The sequence below is a fragment of the Microtus oregoni genome, unplaced genomic scaffold (genome assembly GCF_018167655.1).
Source record: "Microtus oregoni isolate MIOR12 unplaced genomic scaffold, Mior012 000006F_ref0000085, whole genome shotgun sequence".
NCBI lineage: Eukaryota > Metazoa > Chordata > Mammalia > Rodentia > Cricetidae > Microtus > Microtus oregoni.
The window spans coordinates 48,138,841-48,162,532 of NW_024543065.1; the positions used below are offsets into that span (position 1 = coordinate 48,138,841).

Below are 23,692 nucleotides of genomic sequence, written 5' to 3' on the forward strand. Positions count from 1 at the left end.
CCACACAGCTGGGGCCAAGAGGTGAGCAAGGAGAAGGTTATTAAGCAGCGCACACCAGCAGTTCCCAGTCTGTAGGTGGGAACATACACACAGAAGCAAAAACCCCTTCCTCAGAGAGCTTCGTTTAGGAGAAGACTTGGTAGCAGTTGTGAATGAGCACACAGGTGATGGCCATGATAATAGACTGAAGCCAGAAAAGCATGTGTGGATATAGCTGCTCAACCTGAAATCAAGGATAAGGACCCTGGCAGCAAGCAGAATGAGATCGTGGCTGCAGCCCATGTAAGGACAGGAACCCCAACCTCAACTTGCAAGAGAATAGGGAAGAGCCCTGCCTCGCCTCCTGTGTCCCAGGGCCCCATCCCAGAAGTACAGAGGTCTCACCAAGGGACCACATCTCAGCTAAAGATTAAAGGCAGGGAGGGAATTAATTTTGGAGCTGTTGAGATGCCCTGTTTGAGGGAAATGGTGCAGGGCAGCCCAGGAACCAAAATTGGCCCTCTTTCTTCTTAGTAATCTACAAATTGATTTCCTGCTTGAACATGCTTTCCCAATGCATGTAAGCTGGTAAATGAGGAAATTTAGTTTGTTTGCTGGGTGTTCCCAGTGACCTAAGCATGGCTATGCAGTGTGCATTCCACTGCTCTGCCCTGAGTAGCCCAACTTCTTGAGTGGAAATGCAAGTCTGACCATATGGGTGAGGATATATAATCATCTATTGCTGCTCCAAAAATATGACACCTTGTAGCAAATAGAAGTGGAACCAAAACTGATTGTGGCCATCCAAACTCACCAGCTCTGTGGTCAGAATACAGTGGTGAGCATAGGGACATTCAAACAAGTGTTCAGTGAGAAACGGTCAGGGGGAGCTGTCTTTTGGCTTTTTCTGTCTCCAACACCCAACTCACATAACACATTCCTCAAATGTTCTCTGCTAGCTAACCAGTAAAGTGCAGTGCAGATACAGATCCCTGCACTACACCACTGTTGGGACTGGAATCATTGTAGGCCAGACCCTGGAGGCTGGTCTTCTAGATGAGATTTTGAGAATAACTGTAGATTTACAGAAACCTAACATAGTACCAAAAACTTGAACATACCCAGTTTCCCCCATCAACATCTTACTATTACTTTTCACTAATTTTTAAAAGTTTATTTTTTTGTGTGTATGTGTCTGTCTCTCTCTGTGTGTAGGCCAGTGGTTGATATCAGAAATCTTTCTCAAATGTTCTTCATCTTTTTTCTTTCTTTTTTTAAAATATTTATTTATTTATTATGTATACAATATTCTGTCTGTGTGTATGCCTGCAGGCCAGAAGAGGGCACCAGACCTCATTACAGATGGTTGTGAGCCACCATGTGGTTGCTGGGAATTGAACTCATGATCTTTGGAAGAGCAGGCAATGCTCTTAACCTCTGAGCCATCTCTCCAGCCCCTCTTTTTTTTTTTTTTTTTTGAGACAAGGTCTTTCACTGACCCTGGAACCCAGGAACATGCCTGTCTCCCACACATCCACTGCTGTTATAGATACATGCTAACATACCCAGCTTTTTACACCGGTCGAGGTAGCCAAACCCAGGTGCCTCCTGCATGTCAGTTGAGCCACTGAGTCATCTCCCCAGCTCCTCCTGTGCCCCTTTGACATGCCCATGCCATTCTATGTGTGGTACTGAAAGATCCCCCAAACTCGTGTGTGTGTGTGTGTGTGTGTGTGTGTGTGTTTGTGTTGTGTGTGTAGGTTAGAGAACAACTTGGCAGGAGTCAGGTCTCACCTTCCACCATGTTGGTCCCAGGAATCGAACTGTGGTCGTTAAACTTGTTAGATAGTGCTTTTACCAGCTGAACCATCTAGAAATCAGCCCTCCAGCTAGAAATGGAGACTTTCTGGACTCCCAAACCAATTCTGGAGATGATCACCAGAGGGCGTAAGAAGTTTTCTTTTCTTTTTTTTTTTTTTTTAAACTACCAAGCCTTTCCCAAGTGACTGAAATGAGGTAAAGCAGGAGGCGGAGCTAAACTGATAGATCTGTCAAACCCGGAGCGTGAACCTTGAGGCATCACGTGAGTGTAGTGTCACTAGTCAGCTGATTAGTTCGTCCCAATTCCGCAGAGGCGTGGCAGAACGAGTCAATAGCGCCTGCTGATTGGTTGGAGGGAGTCAAAGGTCGCGCTGGAGGGGTGTACTTAGCAGTACGGGATCATGATTGGCTTGTGTGGTGTCACGTGGCAGTACGCGGCCGGGCTCTTAGGAAGCTAGTGGCGTCAGCCGCGGGCGTGTGCTCGTGTTGCGGGTCAAGGGGTAGCGTGCTGTGGCAGGAGGGGGCGTGGCTAGAGGGGCGCCCTCCCCAGTGCGTGCCCGCTGGTTGGTCCGCACGGGTCACGTGGCGCAACAGGGCTGGGCGACGTCAACGCAGCCGGCGGAGCTCTTCCGAGTGTGCGGTGTCCGGGGCCTGTAAGTAGTCGCCGGGCCGGAGCCGATCAGCTTCGTGGCATCATGGATAACTCCGGGAAGCAGGCTGAGGCAATGGCGCTGCTAGCTGAGGCGGAGCGCAAGGTGAAGAACTCGCAGTCCTTCTTCTCCGGCCTCTTCGGGTAAGCGGCGGGCGGAGGAGGGGGAAGAGTGGGCTCGTATGCCCTCTGCACTGTGGAAGCCTCTCTGCGGCCTTGCAGACCCTCTCCGGGGTCCTGTGGACGACGACACCCGCTGAAGGTGGCCATGCCTTTCCCAGGCTGGTGTCCATGGGTCTGTGCGTTGCCCAGGCTGCCAGGGTGAGGTTACTAGCCCCGGGGGACCCAGGCTGGGGCGACCCTGGGCATGATGAGCCGGAGTGTGAGGTATGAGTGGGGCTCTGGGTAAGAGTGACTGATGGCAAAGAAGCCTGGCCTAAGACACGGAGACCCTCATCCCTCCCACCCCTGGGCGGGGCATGAACGGACACTGACTCTGTTTTGGCCGCGGAAATGTCTAGTGAAGGCAGGCACCCAAGAGAACCAGAGGAGGGTAGAGGCCTACTGGGTGGTTCTCAAGTTTGGGGTCTGAACACATCCAGGAGGTGGCAGGCACCTCATACAAAGTTTATGAAAGTTGGTCCTTTTCAGCCATTTTAACTTAGGAACAACAGAGCCCAAGCTTTACATGTAATTCAGAGACTTCTTATCTCAGTGGAAATACATTTTCCTGAAAGGGCTTATTAGTTAAAAACTAACTGCAGGAGTTTTTTTTTTGTTATTGTTGTTGTTAGTGTGTACTATGTATAATACGCTCAGAACTGAGTCTGATGTGGGCTTAGAGCTCTTAAAAGCTCACTAGCCAGGAGGAAGCAGTGTATAGGAGGCTGATGGGAAGACTGGAGAGCCTGAGAGGATCTGGAGAAAGGTGAGAGGGCCCCAAGTCTTGGGATATAGGATGGGTAAGGACAGTACAAGGAGCAAGCACAGTTACTGAAGAAACATCAGAAAGGCATTGGGAAAGGGGCCAGGCAGGTGGTAGTTAGGAAGAGCTGCGCTATGGGGTGGGGCACAGAATCAGAAGCCTCCAAAGTAAGAACTGGAGAAGGAGGAGGAGCTTGCCAGAAAGCTGGGGAAAGGCTGGAAGAAAGGCCTGGGTTCTGGGAGAGATTGTCAGGAGCTGAATGGAAAACAGAAAGAAATGAAGGGGAGGGAGAAGATGACGCCACCCTTGTTATTTGAGGTCAGATAATGTTTAGCAAAGGAACTTACCTGCAGTTTGTACCTGCTGCAGTCATCCAGATTCTGATGGGCTGTGTCAGTTAGACAAGGAATATTTCCCCTGAGAGGGAGGGTGTGTGTGTGTGTGTGTGTGTGTGTGTGTGTGTATTTCTTCAATCTTCACAAGGAAGTAAGTTCAGGCATGGTTTTGGAGTGGTGCCTCAGGCTCAGTTTTCAGCAGTAGGTTTCCTGATGACTCGTCTGGTCTCTTTGGCGCAGAGAGATAAGTGTGTAGTTGAGCTACACCCAGAGGAGCAGCTGTGAGTCCTACCTGTTTACCCCCTTCTACCACTGACAGAACAGAACTGTAAAGGCCAGCTTGTATCATTCACACAGATCCAGAATTGAAAGGAAACTTTGAGGGAGGCTCATGGTAAGGAATGAGGCAGGGAACTGAAGCCTAGGAGAGCAGTCTAAGCAGCAGGGATGGTGGGAACAAAGGTCTGGTGTGGGAGGAGTTTTTCCTGCCCAGGAAGGGACAGGGACAGAGATGGCTTCCTAGAGGAAGCTTGCGTTCTCTGGCTTAGTAGGAGATGTAGGAGTTCTCTCTTTTGGTGAGCAGCAGAAGGAACAAGCTTGAGAAAAGGCCCAGAGCCTGCCTGCTGAAAAGTTAGTACAGGCCGAGTTCCAAGTCAGGCTGAGACCTTAAAAAGGAAGAAGTGGGAGGGGAGGCTGGTGATAGATGAGGCCTGTGAGCAGGATTTTAGAGGGGGCCTGTCCCAGTGGGTTCCTCTTTACCCTTTAAAAGGAAAGAGCTGCAGTGATGGGTTGGGGGACAGTGGTATGGGAAGCTGTTACAGTGTTGGTGGGTAAAGTCTGCCAGTTGCTCACTCTGCTGCTCGGGCCTGCCTGGGTCAGGCAGTCAACCGTGTTTAGTGCCCACAGAATCACTGTGGAGGTGGGTAAAGGATGGAGAGGGCAGCCTAAACTTGATTTGTCTAGCTGCTCGGGAAGTAGAGGAGGTACCAGACAGTCATACCTGGTCCGTGAAGTTCTCCAGCCCACTCCATTAGCCTGGTGCTATGCCTCTGAAGCTCAGACACTCCCAGACACTCACGCCTGCCTGTGGACACTGCAGGTAGGGAGGGTGTTGACAGGCTAGTTTGGTGGGCTGCCTCCCTTAGACTGCTGCCTATCCCCACAGCAGTTTTCTACAAACGTTTGAAAGAACAGGTGGGTTTCTTCTGGTCCTCCAGGAAGAGTAGAGGAGACGTAGCGAAGCGAAGGCCCGCTGTAACTGGATGTGTGGGGGGGCTTGGATATACCCCAAGATCTCTTGGAGAGAAACCACCACTAGGTGTACACTGCTCTGGCCCCTCCTCTTGGAGCTGGGGCTGCCAGGAAACATTTGACAAGTGGCCTTCACTCAGCCACTCCCTAAGGCTTCTTGCTCTTGGGGATGTCAGTGATGACAGCTTCTCCAGTTAAGAGGTCTCTGCTCAAGCTACATGGGTCATGTAGGCTGTCCTCAACTGGAGTGTGGTATCTTGTTGCTCATCCATTCACTCTTCTGGATTTCTGGGGTGATGGACAATAGGGGGTTTTGAAACACCAGTCAGTTTACCATCAAAGCCTACCACCTTCCCTGGGTAATAGGCATTCCTGCCTGAGAATCTGGGCACTCTTTACCTCTTTCCTGCTCCTCTGCTGTGCACCATGGGTACTTAACAGGTCCTGAGGGGCAGTTCTGTTCTTAGGGTTCTTCCTGATCCCTACCTTCTCCCTGCAGCCTTCCCTTCAAAAACAAACCCGGGTGGGAAGCAGAGACTGGCAGATCTCTGTAAGTTTGAGGCCAGTCTGGTCTATATAGCGAGACCCTTTCCTGTGGGATGCCACTGTTGTTGGGGGGTTTCTTCCTCTAGGAAACAAGGTCAGAGTGATCCCCTCTTCCCACTGTTTTTCTATGGAGTAGGCAGGTTGATTTGGAGTGTGATGAGTGCTGTTGACTTTGAGTGTGCGTACGAATGCTCACCGGTGTGATTCTTAGTATCACTGCTGCAAATTGAGCTGGAGGCGCTGGAAAACTGGAGGTGGTGGCAGAGTGTTCTGTATACAAACAGCCAGTTCCTCAACTTGACTTGTTGACAAGCTGGTTCCGGTGACAAAACTGCCTGAGGGCACCAGGAGTCTCAAGGCCAGCTTTGGAAGTAAGCTGGACTCCTTGGGGAGGGAGGACCTCCACTGGGCCCACAGGCATTCTGAAGAGCCTAGGACAGGCTCTGCTTTGTATCTGCTCCCCTGCCATCTGCAGAAGCCCCCGTATCCTTCCAAGAAGGAACCACAGTGCTCACCAGCTGCCAGGATACACAGCTGAAAACTTGGCATCTCCTGCCTGGTCTGTAGGGCAGGTGAGGTTTCTGGGGGAACCCCAGAGCTCCTGACTTGACAGTAGGGCCCCTGCTGACTTGTTGCACAGATTTCTTGGTTTCTCCTGTGCAGAAGTTGCTGAGAGGCCATGGATTTTATTAAGTAAAGCAAATGTTGGCATTCTGAGACGTGATGAGTGAGATCCTGTCAGGGGCACAGAAAGGAGACCTTCCAGGCTGTGTGAGTGACGTTCCCTGGGCTGGCAGTTTTGTGGGACAGCAGACTCGCTGTTAAGTACAATGTTGTCCCAGTGTGTCCTCCCTTAACCACCCTCCACCCCCACCCCATCCCCGCAGACACCAGCACCTCAGATCCCTCCCATGAGAGGGTGTAGCATTTACATAAACCTACACACAGCCCTGCTCCTGTACCCTTTGAGTCACCTGCAGGTTACTTCTTTGCAGTGTCAGTGTGGTAGAATTGCCTGATCCATGAAGGGGAGAAGCTAGGACATATTTGTGATCCTGATGGATTTCCTCCATTGAGACAGACTCAGAGACATCGGCCACTGCCTTGTCAGCACTGGGAGACTGGTGTGCGGGAAGGGGAGACCTGGGACTCTGGAAACAGAGGAGGAGTGCACAGCTCACCAGAAGGGGGAAGGCCTCAGAGCCCACGCTGAGCTGTTGAAGTGGGGAAACATTCCTGAGTCTGAGCTCTGTGGAGTCTGATGACAGTAACACCCTCACCAGCAAGGTGCAGAGTGCAGAGCCCTATCCCTGTGACAGGGAAGGCAAGGGTGAATCGCCACAAACCACTCTAAAGTGCCCATTGGGAGGGGGATTGTTTCCTCTGTTTTGTGGCCATCTGAGTACCTGCTGGACACTGCCCAGGCAAGGTACTGAGTGTGTGTTGTCTCTCGGATTTCTCCTGGGTTATGGGGTCAGGTTCAGTTTCCACTGTGCAGCTGCGGAGAGGCAGGCTCTAGGGTACTAATCCAAGGTCACAAACACAGCAAAGTGCCTGAAACAGTTCCTGCCCATCACTGTTTTACACTTGTGAGAGGGTTCCAAGAGGACTTGAGGACATAGTGGTGAGCTGGTGATCTTTTCCCTTTGGGTCCTTCTGCATGTAGTGACCCCATGAGGGCTTGGCTAAATGATGCGTCCCCTACCTAGAGGATGCTTAGCAGCTCCATCGGGGAGCAGGGTCCTCCTTCAGCAGCCTAGCAGTGCATACTGTTCTCTGGTAGACACTCAAGGTCAGCGTGCACCTGGCCCCCTGCCTCATTTTGCAGAGGACTCTGGGGTGCTAAGCAAGGGACAAGCAATGTCAGCTTAGGCATGCTCCTACAGGTCTCCCAACATCATTACCAATTGAGAGCGCCATGAGTAATTGTGATAGGCCCTATGTCCATCAGCTTAGTCAAAACCGAGAACCCTGGTTGAATAATCTGGCCAGTGAGCCTTAAGTCCTGAGAGAGAATGGGGGACCAGTGGCTGTGGCTGCCAGAGGAGCAGGAGGGAGTCTCAGACATGAGCTGGGGAACTGCAGGAGCAGTGAAATGGCATGTTTCTGGGAGCCAGAAAATATCCAGAGGATGGAGACAGGCGGTAGGCAGGCTAGCCTGTCCTGCAGAAGCCCCTGGTCACTGCCAACAGTGCCTGCACTTTCCTGGCACCGTTCAACACTCCATATGGCAGCTGCGCCTGGGAGGCCTGAGGCTGCTTCCTCCGCGCCTCTTGGGGGAGCAAAGCTGAGCAGTAATTATAGACAGCCTGCACCAGGCCAGCCCCAACCAGTTCCCTCTATTCCCGGTGAGGCACGGAGCTGTGGGCTGAAGAGTGCAGCCGAGGCAGCTTGGAGGAGGTCAGTGGGGGAGGCCTGTCAGCTGTCACATGCAGCCCTACCCAGGCCCTTCAGGAGGCAGTGAGCTTGCGGTGCATCATGCAGGAAGCATCCTTTCAGGGTCAGGGTCAGAGGTGACTGAAACAGCTTCCCCCAGCTGGGATGGGAAGCCTCAGTGAGCCAGCAGAGGAGCAGCATGGATGTTGGCTCTGAGGGCATCTTCCATCTGGTCACTCTCTCTCATGTCAGAGCAAGGCCTCCACTCTTCCATGCATGTCCTGTCTGCTCCATCCTTGTTGTACCATGCCCTACCCTATCCAGCTGACCCACTTCCCTTCCTCAGTTCCTCAAGCATGTTTTTGACTCAGCCTTTACACATGTTATAAGTCTCACCTCCAGTGCTCTTCCATCCTCTGGGATAGCTTCTTGGCCACTGAGGGCTGAGCCCTGGCCTCACACCATCACAGCCCTCATGCCAAGCGTTTGTGAGCAAGCATGCTGATAATGTGGAGAGCAGGCTCTGTGAACAGCTATCATCAAATCCTCAGATACTTGTTTCACAGCTAAGGAAATTGTACATGGCTTCTTCAGGATTTGCTGGGTAAACTGCACAAGTGAATTTGCCCCTTAGGGACTTTGCTCCCATCTGTAAAAGGAGCTGGGACTCTGGAGATCTTCTGTTGACACCTCACAGAGGCAGGGCAAGGGCCAGGGTATCAAGACAGGAGGCAGCCTGGGGCCAGAGCAGGCGGTAATCCCTCTGGCTTTCACTGCAGTAGACAGGTCAGCCCAGCTTAGCATGGAATCAGAGAGCTTCAGCCAGCAGCTGGCAGACTTTGTGCTGAATCTGCCTGTTGTGCTGAGCTGAATCAAACCTAGCCAGCAATGACTGTTCTCATTGCCACTCTGCCTCAGGCTTCTTGATAACATCAGACTCGTCTGCTCTGCCAGGAGTGTCTGGGGCTACTTGGGGCTTAGTTCCACCCATCAAGAAGGGATGAACTGAGAGATCACTGGAATGGAAAGATCTGTTTTTAATGTCTGTGAGCATGGCTTGTTCAGACAATATTCCAAAGAATGGAGAGATGTAGTTAAGAGCACTTGTTGCTCTTGCAAAAGACCCTAGTTTGATTTCTGGCACCCACATGGTAATTCACAACTGTCTGTAACTACAGTTCCAGTGCACCTGATGCCCTCTGCTGATCTTCTCATGCATCAGGCACTCAAGTGGTGCACGTACACACAGGCAAAACACTTAGACACATAAAATAAATGTGAAAATAGACATTGTAGGGACAAAGCTCAGTTGGTAGTGAGTTTGCGTAACATACTCAAAGTCCCAAATTCAGTCCCAAGCATAAAGGCTAGCCTCAGCAGGTAGCAAGGGGCAAGGCCAGCCTGGGTATTGAGGTGCATGAGACCCTGTCAGAGACAGAATATTCCTGGGGCTGGGGCTGTCAGTGGCAGAAAAGATTCCATCGTATCCAGAGAGCATTCCAGAGACAATTCTCATGGGGGTACTCTCCATCCATGTCCAAGGGGCCCTCCTGATTTAATCTATGCCAACAGCAACATGGACATTTCTGACCTCACTATGATAGGGAGTGCCTAAAGGAAAAACGGGTCCCAGTAATGTAGGGGAGGGGCATGGCGCCAGGCCAGCAGAGGGTGACTCTGTCTGACGAAGCACTTCGCTTGATGCTGTTTGGGCCATTTGCTAGCTGGGCACAGTGGTCAGACTTGACTGGTCACCAAACTGAGGTAATTAAAAGGCCCAGTCCATGCCCACCCACCTACTGAGCAAGTGTACAGGCATGTGGTTGTCGGTGCTGCCTCACAACAATCAGGTCTGTGGTCTGGCTCGGGTCACACATGAACAGAATGACCCCCAGGACCCTGTAACTGTGATAGATAAGGCCAAACCTGCAAGCATTATCCATGCTGGGTCCATTGCCATGGCGGTGTAGGACAGGTGGTGAGGACAGGGTTTGTGCCTTTTCATGGGAAAATGTCCTTTTTTGTTTTTTAAGCACTGCCAGTCTGGGAAGGATTTGAAATCCATTTGAGGACAATGGGGTGTTTAATTTTGTTGACTGCTCGTGTGGGGGATGAGAGTTTTGAACAGTTGCCGGGTCACAGACCCTACAGGAAGACAGAATTTGGAAGGGAGTTTGAGCTAATAAGAAAGCCCCCTGTCCCCTGGCCAAGGAGGAGGTTCATATGACCCTCTTAGAAGTTGAGAAGCCAGGGTAAAGCCCAAAGAGGTACCCTTTATTTTAAAATAACTACAAGCTATTTTAAAATACAAGCAGGAGATGTAGCTCAGTGGTAGAGTACTTGCTTGTTAAGCCAAAGCCCAATGTGATGGTGCAAGCCTAGGAGATGAGACAGTGGATTAGGAGTCCATGGTCACCTTCTTCAGTGTGCTGTAAATCTGAGACCAGCCTGAACTGTATAAGACCCTGGCTCAGCAAACGGACTAAAATGTCCCTCCACTTGTGTGTCTCTCGGGCTCCTACCCTGGTGGGTTTCCATTTTCAGAATGCTGTGCCAAATGCCTTTGCAACTCTTCTGGTTGTGTCTTCGGATTCATTGCTGGACTGCAGGTCAAATATAAATTCTGATATTAAAACATAGGGTAGAGGTAGAGCTGAGTTGGTAAAGCACTTGCCTAGCATGCACAAGGCCCTGAGTTCCATCCCTAGCACACATAGTGCACACCTGTAATCCCAGCATGCAGAAGGTGGCAGGCAGCAGGAAGATTTAGAGTTTGAGGCCAGCCTGAGCTATACAAGAGCCACGTAAAAATAAAACAATGAAATACATACATTTTCTGAAAGAGATAAAATGTGTAGATGGTACAAAACAAACTAACAGAGCAAACATGTACAGTGAATGTCGCCCCCTCCAGCCCTGATGCTGCAGGCCCTATCTCAGGAAACAGTGCTATACTAGGTTTGGGTATATTATTCCAGAAACAGTGCTTATATAAATGTGTGTTTCTTTTCTTTTCACTCTCTTATTTTTTTATGTAAACAGGAGCATTTTATATTTATGTCTTGTGATAATATTTCTCCGTATGGCTGGCATGTGCCTTGTCTGCCCTGTTCTGAAGTGTGACAACACACTCTGTAGTGAGGCCTTCCTGGAACCATGGCCATATGCAAAGCACAGGTTCAGGATCGGGGCCTTGGGGATTCCCCAGAATGCTTTGCAGCCTCCTGTGAATTCACTGGGTCCATGTGGTCACCTACCATATAGGCAGGAAGTAGAAGAGGGAAGTCAGGCTATGGAGGAGGGGAGGTCAGGAACCACCAGCACTACCATGGGCACCCACACACTCCCTCCAGGAACAGTAGTACCAGCCTTCCACCTGCAGACTGCCTGTTATGCAGGGGTCAAGGCACAGTTTAGTTGTTGGCAGGGCAGAGTATGGGTTTGCTTTCTGACTGGATGACTCTTTACTTCTTAAAGATGACAGGAGACTGGATGATCTCTTTACTTCTTACCTTCCCTTCTCCCCAGAGGTTCATCCAAAATAGAGGAAGCATGCGAGATCTATGCCAGAGCGGCGAACATGTTCAAGATGGCCAAGAACTGGAGCGGTGCGTGCACTCAGCCCACAGGCCCGGCCCTGAGTATGGCCTTGAAGTCCCCTCTCCAGCATCAGGAGTACACAACATGAGACCAGTGGGATGCTTTGCCCCCTAAGCTGGGGGTAAATGTGGGGGGAGGGGTTTCTTTTTGAGGAAAGGAGGCAGGGAGGGCATCCACTAGGCCTCCAGATGAGATCTGTTGGGGCAGCCCATCACTTGATTTCATAATATGGCTTCCTCTGTCTACAAGGTTGGTCCAAGGAGCCGAAGCACGCTCAGTTTGGGAGCTCAGGGAGGAGCTTTCTGGACATGGTGGGGATGACAGTGGATACAGAGGTTCAAGACAGACTCATTTATTACCACATCCTGAGTGCGATTACCAAAGTTCAGTTCTCCAGGGACTGTTACTTAATCACAGGTTGCTCTCCTGCCCTTCCCCATGTTCAACAGAAGTCTTAGGCCATCTGTCCCCTGCTCAAACTATTTGGAGTTCTTAAAAACAATTTGGGAGCCTAGCATGGTATCCCAGCACTCCAGAGGTGGGGCAGGAGAGTCAGGGGTTCGAGGCCCTCAGGGAGTTTGAGATCATTCTGCAAAAAAAGCGAGCCTGTCTCAAAACCAAAACACTACTGTGACTATGATGAATAGTGCTACTGTTAGTAAGGATAGGACAGTGTTTGGGCAGTGTTAGCCCAGCGTTTGTGAGGCTGTGGTTTCAGTCCTGGGGCCCACAAGGTGATCGTAATGATCAGATAATGGTAGAGCAAAGCCTTTGCAGACTTTGTGTATCCTGTTGTGCCCAGGAGAGAGAGGACAAGCCAGGCCTTCCACAGCTTGGAGGCTCTACTCAACTGGGACTGGAGTACTACCCACTCCTGCATCCCCTTAGCCAGGCTAGGGGAGATAGGCGAACAAAACAGTGTGGGGTTTGTGGGTGTTGACCAAGCACAGAATGACCTGGACCCTAGGCATGAGCACTGTTCACATGGACTCTAGCTCTTGGTGTCCATATCCTGTTTCCATTCTAGGCAAGGACTCATAGCAGGGGTAAACCTGAGAGCTTTGGGGAGTTGTGGAGGAAAGAAATGAGAAGGGAGCAAGTGGGAAGTGTCACGTGAGTTAATCTCACCTGTACCTTCCCAGAGCACCCTTCCCACCCTGCCCCATCTCCACCTTCTGTTCAGTTTCTGGTCTTCCCGTTTAAAGGGAGAGCTCTAAGCCCAAGAGCTTAGAGTCGTGTCTCATGTATTTCAGACCTCAGCTCTCCCTGCCTTTCCTTCCTTTCTGTGGAAGTGGTGGTTCTGGAGGTTCTGGCAGAGACTGGGTGAAGGACATGGGATTGAAACTGGGTTTACCCTGCCTGTTTCTGTGCACCTGGGCTCAGCTTCCCCTGAGGCAGCTTCCTGATGTCATCATTCTACCAAGTGCACCACCAGGAAGCTCTGCGAGGGGTTCAGGCTGCTGGTGGGCTGGAGTGGGCTGGACTCTGGCTGTATTCTTGTGAGCCTGATGTACCTCTGGAGGCAGTGACTGCAACTGCATTAAAGCTGGGACAATCTGTTCTATTGTAGCTGCTGGGAATGCTTTCTGCCAGGCTGCCCAGCTGCACCTACAGCTCCAGAGCAAACATGATGCAGCCACCTGCTTCGTGGACGCAGGCAATGCTTTCAAAAAAGCTGACCCTCAAGGTAAGAACCACTGTGAACCACAAATGGCAGAGCAGCTGAGCACTGTCCCCTTATCCTTAGGTGTCTACACAGATCTGGGTTTTTCCATTGGCTGACACATGATAGACCAGGAGCAAAGCAAGCCCTAACTTCAGAATTGGCTGGTCCTTGGCTGGCACTGGCATCCTGTCCTATATCCCTACCTCCCCCACCCTGGTGTGCAGCTCTCACCCCCTCCTGGGCTTCAAGCATTTGGGAGTGGGAGTTCCATTTCAGACCCACTGCTTGCCAGGGAGCCAGGCAAAGCTGTTCAGTTGTCAGAATTAGCATGGAGGGAGTAGGGCGGTCCAAGATGAACCAGGTAGAGCAGAAATCAGCCTGATCTGCCTTCCCCGCAGCCCAGAGAGGAAACTTTGGATGTGTTCCAGAGCCCAGCTCTTTAAAGCAGAGCCTATGGGGACAGGAGCCTGGTTCAGCCAAAGCACAGCTCATGGACCTCAGACTTGGATTTCCTGGGCTGGGAAGTTTGCTTTTGTTATTTTTGTTCACTTATTTTTGTGGTGCTAGGGATGGAGTCTGAACCTCTTGTGTGCTGAGAATGAGTTGTACATGTCCCCAGTCTTTAGTATGGTTCTTTTTTAAACCTTAGAGCTACATAGATTACTTACTTTAAATTTCAGCTAGCAAAGATATTTGTTTTTTTAATTGACCATCTAAGCCAGTCATGGCAGTTTATGCCTGTCATCCCAGCATTTGGGAGATAGAGACAGGAAGCTAAGACATTCAAGCCATCCTCAGCTTTTGGCTACATATTGAGTTGGAGGCCAGCCTGGACTACATGTGACTGAACCTCATAGATAAATTTTTTAAATATCTAGGATTTTTCTCTCAGGAGAATGGGAAAGAAGTGAATATTCTTTCCCAGAGGAGATGCTCAGTATTTGGATAAAGGCACACCTCTGGGGAGAAGGAAAACATCCCCTGCCTTCCCCGGAATCAGTGGATAGCTGCCATCATTGTGACAGGACCATTCCCAGTTAGAGAGATGACTGTTGACTGTTTCCCTGGTCTGACTGGTCACTCCTGTTTTTTTAGCCGTGATGTTGTGGGGCTCAGGCCCAACAAGCAGAGAGGGATGGATGGCCTCTTGGCTAGGGAGGACTTAGTTACACCCAGTGACTCAGGGCAGTCCTCTTGTTTTCTCCTCTGTGACAGCGCAAACTACTATGAGGTGAGCACCACAGCTCCAGGCATCCCGAAGTGGGCAGCCTTGTGCTTCAGAGTCTCCCTGCATGCCCGGGTGCCCTGGGAAACAGCTGGATGGCCAGTGGAGGCTTAAACACCCAGTTTCTTCAGGAGGGACCTTCCTTAGCTGTCTGATCACCTACCCTGTAGTCTGGTGTATCAGCTCTTTAGGAATCTCACCTAAGACTTTCCATTAGCAACAGCTGCCTGCGTGAGGTCGGAGTTTCACCCTTTTATAGCAGGAGCTTGCTGTAAATGTACATGGACAGAGAAGTAGTCTAGCCCCACATGTCCTCTCTACCCCCACACCCATTGTTGTTTCCTGGGAGCCTACTGTGTACAAGACACCTGATGTCTTTCCACCCATCCCACCTCCTCATTGGAGCCTGCAGTCTGTCCCTACTGTATTGTGGACAGTGCTTGCTTAGATCTGCCTATGATCAGGGCCTTCAGGGTAATGCAGAGGTGATCTGGGCTCTGTAACTGCCCACCTGCTCTAGACAGGCTGAGCACCCAGTAGGGCAGGAACAGACCAGAGGCCCTAACTTACCTTCAAGGATTCACTGAGGCCTGTGGAATCAGATAAGCCTGTGGTGAGAGCAGCTCAGGGTGTCAGCTGGCAGCCTATCACTTTCCAAGCTGTTCAGAGCAAGGAGCTAGCATGAGAGGACTAGGCTCTGTGAATCCATGTTCCTCTCCTGCTGCTGTGGGAGGGGGCTGTCTCACCAATAGAGTCTATACCAGTGGGCCTTAACTACTGAAGTGCCCTCAGGAAGCAACCTTAGCATCCTTATCCCAAGAGAATGCAGTCCACTGTCAGCCCAGTGGGCAGTCCTGGACCCTTCCCAGCATATGCCCTATGGTTCACCTCGATCCTCGACTCTGTGACCACCCCAACTCTCTGCCTGAGGTACATTAAAGTATTTAAAAGATATTGAGAGCTTATTTCCATCTGCTGGAAAATGCCTCCCACTCACGCCTCTCTCCTTCAAATAACTTGTCCAAAAAAAAGGCCTTTCCCCAATTTAAAATCATGAAAGAGATGGTGGTACAACATAGTGCCATCCTGGTGTTAGGTACAGCTTGCTATTTGAGCAGCCAGCAGGACTGGCACCCTTTGGGGGCACTGGGGGTGCAGAGCCCCCACAGAGAGGTCCCAGTGCTTGGTGGTATCTAGCCTTCTCTGCCGGAGAGGCCAGTCAGGCCAGTAACAAGGGTGGGACCTACTCAAGGTAGAGCCTCCAGGACAGGTGTTAGAGCTTCTGCCCAGCTCAGCCTGGCTATCAGTTTGCCCTTGAACAGCTGTGCTAGTCTGAGTCAAACTCCAGGAGTCTGGCGATGCCATTGTACCCTGATCCTAATAGAAAGAAGTGTGGCTGCCTAAGGGAGAGGGCCTCCCTGGAAAGATGTGCCCATCATGTCTCTGTATGCAGACACCCAGTGACCAGGTTGCCTGGGACCTAAGGCTCCCGTCCTCTCCTTTCCAGTTGCTCTGAGAGAGCCCAAGAGCCTTGAAGTCAAGGCAGCTGTGTGCCTGTCATCTCTCTTGGGGAGAATTTTCTAACTCCTGTTTCCAGGACCTGCTGTAATGACCTCTCCATCCTCTCTTTCCTCCCTAGAGGCCATTAACTGTCTGATGAGAGCAATTGAGATCTATACAGACATGGTAAGGGTTGCTTGCTGCTCCTCTTACTCAGTGTCCCATCCTGTTTGTGCTGTGCTGTAGAAGGCAGGGAAATTGTCGCTGAGCTGGGCTACAGAATGGGGTGTCTGCTGTAGCACACACAGCACCCCTCATATGCTGCCTCTGCCCCCTTGACCATCCCTTGTCCATGCAGGTGCTCCCCCTTGCCTAGCCCTTCCCTGGGGTCCCTAGGAACCTGAGGAATGCTCACCCTCTCCCTGTTCTAGGGATAGTGTCCTGAAAGACAGCTGCTAGGTAGTAGCCCACACTAGGCCTCTGCTCCTGTCAGTTAGTTACTGTCCACCCTTCACATGTCACCTCCATCTTGTGGTCAGACCCTTTACTGAGATGGGAACCCAAGGATGCTGGACAGGATGGGTGAGAGCCTGGGCATAGAAAATGTCTCTGGTCATAGGCATTCCTTTCCTGTGTCCCCCCAGGGCAGATTCACAATTGCAGCCAAGCACCACATCTCCATTGCTGAGATCTATGAGACAGAACTGGTGGATGTGGAGAAGGTAAGCTGGTCCTTGGTGTTCCCGTTCCCACCCACCATGATGCTCAGAGTAGGAGGAGGGGTCCCTGCTGGGTGCTTGGAGAAGGCAGGTGCTGCTCCACGCTGTCCTCCACTCCAGTTGTCCCATTCTTCTGTCTCCTCAGGCCATCGCCCACTATGAGCAGTCTGCAGACTACTACAAAGGCGAAGAGTCCAACAGGTAGCCCCTCTCTAGCCTGCCCCTCCTTGTGGGGCCTGCCACTGTCCCTTCATGCTCCTCCTCCCCACAGCTCAGCCAACAAGTGTCTACTGAAGGTGGCTGGCTATGCTGCACAGCTGGAGCAGTACCAGAAAGCTATCGACATCTATGAGCAGGTGGGCTTCGCCTGGCTATCAGCTTCTGCCACCACCCCCTCTGCCCGCCCCACTCAGTCTCCACTCTCCCAGACCACCAAATGCTCTTCACCAGCAGCCTGTGCATGTCACCACCTTGTCCTAGATGGGTCCTGCCACTGCTCACAGGAGCTGCCTCCAGAGCTGGGTGTCCTCTCCAGAAAACTGGGGCGGAGGGAGAAGAACTAGCAGAGCAGGGAAGTAGCAGGTGTCAAGTGCCCCTGGGGCACTGCTTGTGGGGAAGGCCGGGGTGTGGCCTGAAGAAAGGCAGGCAGCTGGCCCTGGGAGAAGGGTGTGCACAGCTTCTCATACTCCCACAACTGCCACCCCTCTGCCCACCAAGTGCCAATTTCCTGTATGGCTAGCAGTGGTGCCTCCTCCCCCACTAACTTGGGCTGCCTGCAAGGCCCACAGACACCTGGCTTCTCCTATTCCACCCACACCCTCATTGTGCCCTGGGCAACTAGGTGACCCTGCTGAGCTGTCCCTGATCGCTGTCATCCTGAGGTCCCTGGACCTGCCCCTAGGATACAGGTTTATAGCTCCTAGCAGACTTTAGAGCTGCAGTGACCTTCACCTTTGAGTTGCCTGCCTGAGCTCATGGTGTTCTGTGGCTATAGGTAGGGACCAGTGCCATGGACAGTCCCCTCCTCAAGTACAGCGCCAAAGACTACTTCTTCAAGGCTGCCCTCTGCCACTTCTGCATCGATATGCTCAATGCCAAGGTGAGCCCACCCCAGCCAAGCCACCCCTGGAGCTGCCATTGTTTGTTACCAGGCCAGATCACTTCTTGGTATTAGAGGACAGTTTCTCCACTTGGCCCTTGTGCCTTGGTTAGAATGGAAGATGATTTGGCATTGGTGTTTTTCACCCTGGTGTCCCTGCCTAGAACTGGATGCTTTTGTGAGTTCCCAGCTTCTGGCTGGCTCCTTGCTGGCCTCTCCCCTCCATGGGTTACTGTTAAATCCTGACTGTCCCATCCAGTTGTATTGCAGAAGCTGCTGAGGCCAAGACACAGTTCCTGCTAGACCCTGGGATCCCTGGTGGCATGTCTTTAACTTTGGCTCTTGCTTCCTGGCAAGAGAGGTCAGGGATAGGGAGGTGGAAGGATCTGGAAACTGGATGTTGGATTTCAATCCTCTGGTGCTTCCTGATCCGCCTACTGGGGCTACATGGTGTCTGGCTGCCCCACAGTGCTCCCCACTTGTCTGAGGACAGCTGGCAGCTGTGCATTTGGGAAGGTGGAACAGTTTGCTGTTTTTACTTTTTGTGGTGGGGATGGAACTTGAGGCCTCATGCTTACTATGCAAGCGATCTTCTAGGGATGTGAGCCACATCCCTAGCCCTCACTGATGAAGAATTATGGTTGGGTTTTGTCAGGACAGGTCCATACCCACCCTCCTACCTCCCACACCCTTAGCATTCCCAGTGTGTGTTTTCCCACTGTTAACCCACCCAAGGTCCTCAGAAGGATTCTGTGTGTGAAGGCCCAGCTGTAGGCCTGGCATGTGGGGTGGACTCTTTTGTCTCCTTTCCCACCCCTGCCTGGGAAGCCTGCTCCCTGCATGTAGCCTCTCTTGTAAGTTGGATTGAGTTGAGTTAGGGATGGTGCCATCAGTCATGAGTCAGGTGACCCTGGCAGGGCCTAGAGCACCAAATCAGAACTGCCAATGAATGTTTCCAGTGCCCTTAGCTTTTCTCACCCTCTCCATTGCTCAGCTTGCTGTTCAGAAGTATGAGGAGCTGTTCCCAGCCTTCTCTGATTCCCGGGAATGCAAACTGATGAAAGTGAGTGCTGATCCGGCGCCCTGACGTGGGGAGGAAATGTGCCTGGGTGCCCGCGTCTCAGCTGGGGGAACCACCAAAACTGTTCAGAAACATTTTCAAAGGGCTGTGTTTGGTTTGGTTTTCTCCTGCCATTCTGCTCTGTTTTCTACATGAGACAAGTTAATACAGTGACAGTAGAGGGAGCCTGGGGTGTCCCCCGTCTGTCCCCTCCCCCCGCACAGCATCTGCTGGGTCTGGTTGACCCTGACCCTGTTTGCAGAAGCTGCTGGAAGCCCATGAGGAACAGAATGTGGACAGTTACACAGAATCGGTGAGTGGCTGGCGCAGGGGTTCTGCTGGTGGATCTTCTATGTGTTGTCATAAATGCTGCCCTCCTTGAACGCCAGTCCTGGCTGTTGTTTCCCTCCCTGTGGTTCACCCTGGAACGCTCTGTGTTTGCCCCACTTTATAGATAATGGCACAAAGGCTGAGGAGAGTCCGGTACTTGCCCCAATCCTTTGGGATTACAGTCCATCTCCGCCCCCCAAATCAAGGTTCTCATAATTTCTCAGAGCCCCTGGGGGCAGCGAGGCTATCTAAACCCTTTCTCTGCTCCTCAGCACCCAACTGCCTTGGAGGATCGGTTCCCACTCCCGCTCTGCTCTGAACATTCTGGAAAGCCGTTTGTTTCTAACTATGTCCTATCCTGGCTCTCTAGCCAGTACTTGTCACTGACATCTCTCACTGGGTGCCCCCAGTCATTTAGATATCCGAGGGAAGAGGTTAGACTGGCCATTTCCCCCCTGGTATAAGGATGGAAGAGGCAGTGTTTTCATGGCTTCAGGCCTCAGTTCCACCCACAAAGCCAAGATGCTGGGAGGGACTTTTAAGCTACAAAATCTTTACTGCCAGCTCATGGTCCATGCTTTGCAGACCAAGAAGACAGGGTACCCTCTTGGAAACCTTGGAACTGGGGCCAGGGAGGGTGCCAGGAAGGAGTAGAGAGTGTCATGGATCACCCTCCCTGTGTTACAGGTGAAGGAATATGACTCCATCTCAAGGCTGGACCAGTGGCTCACCACCATGCTGCTGCGCATCAAGAAAACCATCCAAGGTGACGAGGAGGACCTGCGCTAGGCCTCCAGCCACTGCCTTCCACCCATCTGTCAGTAGAGAGGTGGGGCCCAACACCTCCCACCAGGAGTTTGAAGGCTGAGTGGTTGCAACGCGGGCCACATCCTCCAGGGCACCAGGCAGGCTCTGCTGGCTGGATGATCACCTTGTGCCCATTGCATCCCTCACCCTGCCATTTATTTAAGCCCCCAAAGGTGTCCTCCTGCCCTGGAAACCACCTGGACAGAATCTCCAATACAGACATCTCTGTGTGTGGCAGGAACCTGGGGTCAAGCATCCGGTCCCATCTTCTTACCAGCTGTGTGCTAAGGCTTTTTATCTTTCCTACCCTGTCCCCCAACAGAGATAAGAACACAGGTAGCTCTGAGACTTGCTCTTCCTGGCTGGTGGTAACTTCTACCCCTGGAGCCTTCCCCTGCCCCTTACAATAACAGCCTCTCAGGTTAGATCCAGCCCTGGAACTCAACAGGGTTGCCTGGGCCCTGCCCTACGCCTGCTTTTTTCCCTGCATCCAGGTCTGTCTATAGACCTGAAGCTGCAGCTGGCCCAAAAAGGACAATAAAACCTGCCACTTTTGCATGAGTCTCTTCTGGTGTCCCTTTTGCCCGTGTTGTCATTCCCCTCAGGCCCTGGCTGTCCTGTGGGGAGTTAGCAGTTTCTCCAGCTGAACTTCAGACTCCGTTAAAGAGCAGACTGGCATGCAGTCTGTAAGCTGTGGGTGGACCCTGATTGCTCTCCCCACCCCTCTCCTTCCACACTGCCAGGAGAGATGGCAGGAGCCTCATACCCACTCCACCCCCACATTGGGTTTGCCATGGCTGGGTCCTTCCCTTTGGGATTGCCCTGGCCAAAGCAGGACCAGTAGAAAATGTTGGCCTTCCAGACATCCTGCTCTGCTCCTCTGTCCCTCCAGTGCCCCCACAGCTTCAGTCAGTTGATAACTTTGAGCGGTCCTCAGCTCTAGAGAAACCTGAGGCTGGAGACTGACCGTTCATTGTCCACCATGAGCGTTGCTAAGGAGACCTGTGAGAATCTGCTGTCTATTCCCAAGTCTGAGTCTCAGCCCTGCTCTGCTTCCAAACCGCCGACCATCTACAAGCCAGGGCCACATCCTGCTGCTCTGCTTAGACCGAAGTCGCCACCCTTGTGATGTTTTAGAAGCTTCATAAGTGGCTAAGATAATAAGTGAACATGGATTATAAATTGCCACTTGAGTCAGAAACAGCCTGATGAAAACAACCTGCACAGCTTGGAGAGATGGCTCAGTGGGTAAAGCACTTAACGCAACAAGCATGAGGACCCAAGTTCAGATCCCCAGCACCCACGTTAAAAAGCATTGGCATAGCTGAGTATGGTGGTGCACACCCTTAGTCCAAGCACCCAGGAGACAGAGGCAGGTGGACCTGCGTGAGTTCAAGGACAGCCTGGTCTATAGAATTGAGTTCCAGGACAGCCAGGGCTACACAGCAAAACCCTGTTTAAAAAACAACAAAAACACTGACATGACCACACGTACCTTTAACCCAGGAAGTGGGGGCACTGACAGGATTGCTGGGGCTTGGTAGCCAGAAGCATAGCATCAAGTTCAGCAAGACACCCTGTCTCAAAGGACTGTGAGTAATAGATCAAGATAACTGATATCCCATCTTCCCGTGTATGTGAACTGCACACGATGAATTCATTACATACTCATAGACACAAAACTTGAAAGGCCATGCTGGCCTTCACATCCCATTCACTCTGGATGATTCAGAGAACAGCTGCTGGGTGCACAGTACTAGGCCCGCCTGCCAGGAGCTCTTCACTAAACCAGGCATCTCGAGTGCTCCAGCTCCTCCATATCCACACTACCTCTGAAGACTGCCCATATAAGGTCTCAGTACTAACAACATTGGCCAAGGGCCTACCACAGAGTTGGAGGTATCTAAATACATGTATGCACAGGTGCCATGGCCCTCTTGTGGGGGTTAAAGGACATTGTTAGTTAACCCTCTTTCCTTTTTGTTGAGGCAGGGTCTTTTTGTTTTGTTTTGAAACAAGGTCTCACTATGTAACTTTGGCTGTATACCAAGCTGGCCTCAACTCACAAAGATCTGCCTGCCTCCACGTCCTACATACTGGAATTAAAGATGTGGGCAAGTCAGGGTCTTTATGCTGCTGTGCTGAGTACTCCAAGCTAACTGGCCAATGAGCTTCCAGCTCTACCACCCCAAAGGAGTCCTGAGGTTACAGATGTGCACCCCCTTGTCTGGCTCTTTTTCAGTCTGGATTCCACACATTCAACTTGGGTTGTTGTGAAGCTTGCATCGCAAACACCTTTACCATCTGAGCCATCTTCCTGGCCCATAGTTGGCGGGGGGGTTTAAAACATGTTTACTGAGCCTGCTTTGTATCGGACCATGTATTCCAGGTGCTGAGGTTTGATTGTGACAATGAAGTGGCAAATCCAGGCCCTCTGAAGGCCTTGAAATTGGGAGCATCTGGCTTGCAACCCTTCTCCATCATCGAACACATCCCTGCTCTCCCTGAGCTTCGGGCTCATCCTCTGTAAAGCCTTTGCATAGTTCTGGTGAGGAATTTGTGACATCCAGGTGTAGTCTGAATGGTTCTGCAGACTGTCACTATGAATGTTCAATAATTTCATCTGCCATCGGGATGGATAGGTTAACTGATCTTTCACCTGGGATCAGAGTACACTTTACGCCCGGTGGTAGTGGCGCTCGCCTTTAATCCCAGCACTTAGAGGCAGAAGAAGGTGGATCTCTGTGAGTTCAAGGCCAGCCTGATCTACAAGAGCTAGTTCCAGGACAGGCTCCAAAGATACACAGAGAAACCCTGTCTTGAAACAAACAAGAAAACAAAACAAAAGGTACGCTTTACTGTTTTAAAGGTGATATTGCTTAAGTATGAAGTTATAATTTATTTGGGTTTAATCCTAGCTGCTGCTTACTATCTGTGTGCTCTTAAGAATTTACTTACCTCACCGAGCATTGGTGGTGCACACTTTTAATCCCAGCACTCAAGAGGCAGAGGCAGGCAGATCTCTGTGAGTTCGAGGTCAGCCTGGTCTACAAGAGCTAGTTCCAGGACTAGGACTGTTGCACAGAGAAACCCTGTCTCAAGGAAAAAAACAACAACAAAAAGAGTACCTTAGGGCCAGCTAGATGGCTCAGCAGGTAAAGGCACTTGCCACCAAGCTTGATTACCTGAGTTTGATCCTTGGGACTCACATAATGGAGAGAACTGACTCCCACAGTTGTTCTCTGTTCATATGACACGGTACACAATGGTAAAGATGAGTAAATAATAAGAGGACCCACTTTAGAAAGACGTATTTATGCTCTCAGCACTTAGCAAACAGAGGTAAGAAGATTGTCACAAGTTTGAGCCCAACCTGATCTGTAAATTACAGGTTCAGTCAGGGCTGTGAAGCAAGATCCTGTCTCTAAAAAGAAAAAAAGACAAGGTATGTCCTTCAGCCTCAGCTTGATTATGAGTTTTAATTAAATTGACAGATGGAATATGCTTATACAAAAGGGTTATAATTAGGTTTTATTGTTCTTTTGTTCCGGTACTTTTTGTTGGAGAATGAGGATATTTTTAGGTGTGTGTGTGTGAGAGAGAGAGAGAGAGAGAGAGAGAGAGGTGGGGGGTGGGATGGGGGTGTCTCATGTAGGCAGGCTGGCCTGGAAACTACCTATATACTCAAAGCGGGCCTCAAACTCTATGTAGCAGAGGATGATCTTGAACTCCTGATCCATCTGCCTCCACTTTCCAAGTGCTGGAATCACATGCGTGTACACACACACACACACACACACACAC

General features: G+C 51.2%; 1 protein-coding gene across 2 annotated transcripts; it reads left to right on the forward strand.

The window, feature by feature from the left end:
- Window positions 1-2,370: 2,370 nt before the first annotated feature.
- Window positions 2,371-20,449, forward strand: Napa (NSF attachment protein alpha). 2 transcript variants are annotated; one of them, XM_041655024.1, is made up of 11 exons: window positions 2,373-2,593; window positions 11,411-11,490; window positions 13,053-13,169; window positions 16,013-16,059; window positions 16,518-16,595; window positions 16,738-16,793; window positions 16,864-16,948; window positions 17,587-17,691; window positions 18,686-18,754; window positions 19,014-19,064; window positions 19,769-20,449. In XM_041655024.1, the coding sequence occupies exons 1-11, from the start codon at window positions 2,496-2,498 to the stop codon at window positions 19,868-19,870; spliced, it is 888 nt and encodes a 295-aa protein (XP_041510958.1). In that variant the 5' UTR covers window positions 2,373-2,495; the 3' UTR covers window positions 19,871-20,449. The 2 variants fall into 2 exon arrangements, with proteins under 2 accessions (XP_041510959.1, XP_041510958.1); XM_041655025.1 differs by lacking the exon at window positions 19,014-19,064 and having other exon boundaries at window positions 2,371-2,593.
- Window positions 20,450-23,692: the final 3,243 nt, after the last annotated feature.